At 34.1% G+C, this 4,541-nt stretch overlaps 1 protein-coding gene across 1 annotated transcript in view; it reads left to right on the top strand.

Moving 5' to 3' along the window:
• The window catches only part of HBS1L (HBS1-like translational GTPase), a 79,279-nt gene extending 77,509 nt beyond the window's left edge, over positions 1-1,770 (top strand). Inside the window, exon 18 of the mRNA XM_008580299.1 lies at positions 1,113-1,770. Within this exon, the coding sequence (XP_008578521.1) occupies positions 1,113-1,124 (12 nt within the window). The 3' untranslated portion in view covers positions 1,125-1,770. The remainder of the gene's footprint in view (positions 1-1,112) is intronic.
• Positions 1,771-4,541: the final 2,771 nt, after the last annotated feature.

Here is a 4,541-nt window from a genome sequence, read left to right on the forward strand (position 1 = left end):
CCGGAAAAAAAAAAAAAAAAAAAAAAAAAAAAAAAAATTTAAAAGAATGACAGGGAGAAAATGTTTGGTATTAGACCTTATCATAGTGAGAATTCCAAAGTATATTCTCCACCAGTGATATGGCTCAAAATTAAAGGAAGTCTGTTGAAAAATAGGACTGTAAGTATGCAATCTAAATTATGAGAATACAGACGTAGCGTCAGATGAGCTGGGACCAGTGATTTTGTTTAATAAAAGAACCCTCATTCAATTTTTTTCTTTAAATAACTTGCTTTCAGTCCATTTGAGATGATTCACTCAAAAAGTTTAATTAACATTTTAGTTATGTTTGTGAAAGGTACAGTTGAGTTTTGGAGAAAATATACAGGAATGAACCAGAAAATTTCAGTAATTAAAATTTTCTTGCACATAATCATAATTAATATGAATATTATATTTTAAAGGTGACTTCATTACTTCATATGATTGTTTTCTGCATAAAACTAATTTAATTGGATATATACTGTACTTTGAACACAGAGCTTTAAGTTGCATCATAATTCAATTACACATGTATCATGTAAAATCTTTAAAGCACCAAGAAATGTGGTGTACATCATTTATACAAAGTACATGTGGAAGACAGTGTGAGGCCGATGTGAAGAGAACCACCTCTGGAATTAAACTGCCCATTTGTGTTCTTGCTCCATCGACTTCTAGTAGCACAAGTACATTTCTCCTTCAATTTATTCATCTATAAAAACAGGGTAATAGAATCTGCCTTCTAGAGTTGTGAAATGAAATGATCTATATAAACCATTTGGCACGGTAATTGCATTCAATAAATAAAGCATTCAGTAAATGTTACCTAATATCATTGTCATCAACATCACATTTAATCTGTCAAGGCATTCTTTATAAAGATCATTCTGAAGATAGGATAAAGTTTTCTTGGGGAAAATAATGGAGATACTATAGTAAATCTTAGAATGACTAGGGAAGGGAGAAAGTTGCAGGAAAAAGTTTCTTCTTGATATAATAATTATTTCACTGTCATTTTCCCTGTTTTGTTATTGTTGTTTTTATAATGCAGTTGATTAAATTATAGCAAATATCTTCTTTTTTCTTTACAGATAAAAGAATGATGGGTCAGAATTTCTACCATGTTTTCAAATGCAATGAAATAGCTACCTTGGTTTTAAAGAATCCAGTTATTCAGTTAAAGGAACAATGTGCAATTGATATTTTTTTAAATGAGAGAGAATATGAAAGCTATAATTAGCTGCAAAGAAGTATTAATAATCACTCCTGCAAAAATTTCAAGTTTCCAACCGGCAAAGAAAGGCTAATATTGCACTTTCATTTAAAAAACCAGCTTTCCATTTGAAATGTTAAAAAGTGGATTTTCTTTGCTGAGATTTATGGAAAGTATCAGAAATAGAAGATATGAATCATCATGAAATTAACTCTATTTCCAGCCAAACCATGAAATATTTGTAGTTTTCTCTTTTGATTCAACTATACTGCACATGTTTTAAGGAAAAGTACGTAAATTGGGTTTTGGATGTAGTTGATATTTGACTTGGGAACTTCCTTTAGTTAACTCTAAGAAAAGATTTGCTGAAGGTTGTAAAAAAGGTATTTGTGTTGAATGTAAGAATGTCCCTCCGAACAAGAAAATTTTTGAAAGCTTAATTTGGAATTAGTGGAAGCTGTTCCTTTGGTAACCAAGATATTATTTAAGTTGTAAAGCCAGCTAATAAAATGCCTGAGTTTGAGCATAATGCAAAATGTGTTTTGTTCCTTAGATATTTATGAGATTCTCAATCATTATCACTGAATATGACTTGGGTGTTTTATGGGATTTTTTTCACCTAAGAGTTTTGTGGCTTTTTCACATGAATTCTTGTTTTTTATCCTAACAGCAGATCAAAGTTATTCTCATCTACTTCTAACCATAACTTGTAGCATTCTCACTTTTAGAATTACATATATGACTACTATATCTTTATCTTGTATAGCTTGTAGAATGTAAGTCCCCCGTGAATAACAGTCATGTTTTTCTTTAAAGTTTCAACAACAGACCCCAAGGTTTACTTACTTAGCAAGTATTTGTTGAGCTGCCTCCTGGGTACAAGGAGTTTAAGAGTAGTTTTTTGTCCTCAGCTGAGCCTGAGATAAGTACTCTGATGTAATGTACTGTTTATGGTAAACTTTTTTTTAAGTTAGACAACAGTGTTATTGATGGCTTACCATATGCAACAGCATTTCTTCTTCTTAAATGAAGAATAACATCTCTATGATGAAGTACACAGATAATGAATGTGCTGCTTGCTGAGTGATCACTGAGTGAATACACACATACAACATGTTTCTTTACTGTAAAAAGTATTTGTGTGTCACTTCAGAGTAGACTTCCCGAGGTAAAAAAGTTTTATTTATATATTATATTAATCAGGAATTTCACAGATACGTGTGACAGAAACCTAACTAAAGTGACTTAAGCAACAAAGAACATTTTTTTGGCTGACAAAACTGAAACAATTAGAGGGTGCCCTATCTTTGAATCAGTCTAGACTGAGCAGTTCACACAATATCAACAAGAATTCATCTCCACTCTGCCCTCTCTGGTGTTGGTTTTTGCCCTTAAACTCCATACAGAACTCCCCTGCAATGCCAGGTTCTTGAAAGGATATAGCGATTCCACACTTACGTCCTCAGACCCTCTATCCAGGGCAAGGACAGGCTAATAGAGCATGTCTTTTCCAGAATCTCTAGAAACATCTCATCATTGACTATGATTAAGTTTTCTTTCTTTCCCTGGGACATCATTGTAGTTGGGTATAAGGTGAATATCATCCAAAGCACATAGCTAAGGGTTGTGGGAGGTTTGCAAATTCATGGTGCTGTTAAGGGGAAATGGATTGGGGTGGGGGAGCAAAAACAAGAAACATGGCGCTCTGTACATTACATAGGTCATGATAGAAATAAGAATTTAGCATGAAGAAATAGTACTAGTAGAAATGAATGAGTTTGTTTCTTCCTACTTAACTTGCCATAAAGTGCAATCTCTTTATTTGCATTATGTTAGAAGTTGATTGTTGTCAAAGGGAGTGGTAATGTTATTAAGAGGACTCTCTTGTGCGAGAAGAATGTTGGCAGTGGAAGGGCGGGGTTAATTAAGTGACAAAAAGGTACAGCAAACATGCCCATGCTTGGTTGTGGTCCAGTTTCTTCACTTCTATCCATACCTAATAATACGTCTGTTTTTGTGTCATTATGCTTCAGGTATGGCTTGTCTTTTTATTTTTATTTTCATTGTTTCTTCATACCAATGGCTTTGTCCTCTGACCTTGACTCTGTGAGGTTCCACAGATGAATTGCCTCTAGGGTAGCTTGACTTGAAAACATTACCAAATTGTGTATTGACTTAAAAGAGTGTTTTTTCACACATTCATATATGACAATATTTGAGCCACTCTGTATCATGAGAGATGTTTTAGAAAACAATTTTTAGACAAAGTCTTTTTTTCTCCCATGAATATTCAAATCAATAATAATTTTAACCATTGTTAAAATGCAATCATATTCACTTCAGAAAATTTGGAAAATACAGAAAATACCTCCAAAAGTTCATGGAAAAGTTCATATTATAATTCTATTTTTCCATGAAGTTTTTGGAGTTCCATCATATAGGGAAGAACATAATCCTTGCATAGTTCTGTCACTCAGACATAACTCATGCTTCTGTTTCGATGTATTTCTTTTATGTCTCTCCAGTGCACTTTTATTTTTGTACGTAGTTGTGAGCATTAGTCAAGATTTTTTCATTTTATAATGCAATGATTTTTCAATAAAAATATTAGTTCTTTGATGTTAAAAATAACAAAATTACAGATCTTGATATATAGAAATTAGGCAAGACTATACATCATAAAGAAAATCAAGATGAGGTCCCAATAAAAACTACTGGGTCATCATCTTCCAATTTCCCTCTAAAATATCCACAAAAATATATGAGTAGAAAAACATTCATTCCTTCCTCACCTACTTATGAGCCTGCCACAGTCCAGGCACAGGAGAAAACACTGGGGCTCAGGTCTTCACAGGGCTGACAGTCCAGCCAAGGGGTTCTCTGTACCATAAAACTGCAAGGAGAATTACCAGCATGAAAGCATCCAGGAGGAAAGTGCCTAAAGACAATGCGGAAGGCATGAGGTGAGGAGGAAGCACCGTTACTGCTGATGTAAAATTTTACGTACATAAAAGATTCTCCAGAGTCAAAGTAATTAAACTTGTAAATAATAATCCCTCCTCTGCCAGTTCAGAAACATGGTAGGGTGAGAGAGAGGGGCAGGTTTTGCACTGGCAAAATCTTCAAATAGGGCAGCTTTTGGCCTGGCTTCCAAACTGGCAACATTTTAAATCCCACTAACAGTAAAAAAACATACTTTAGAACCCATCCACTACCAATAGGAAGAGCCACACCAGTGAGAACATAGCAGTGGGACCAAATCTGGCACTAGTCAGCAAAACCCCAAACTTATGTGAGGGATGGGCCT

This window comes from Galeopterus variegatus, unplaced genomic scaffold (assembly GCF_000696425.1).
Source record: "Galeopterus variegatus unplaced genomic scaffold, G_variegatus-3.0.2 Scaffold85, whole genome shotgun sequence".
Lineage (NCBI taxonomy): Eukaryota > Metazoa > Chordata > Mammalia > Dermoptera > Cynocephalidae > Galeopterus > Galeopterus variegatus.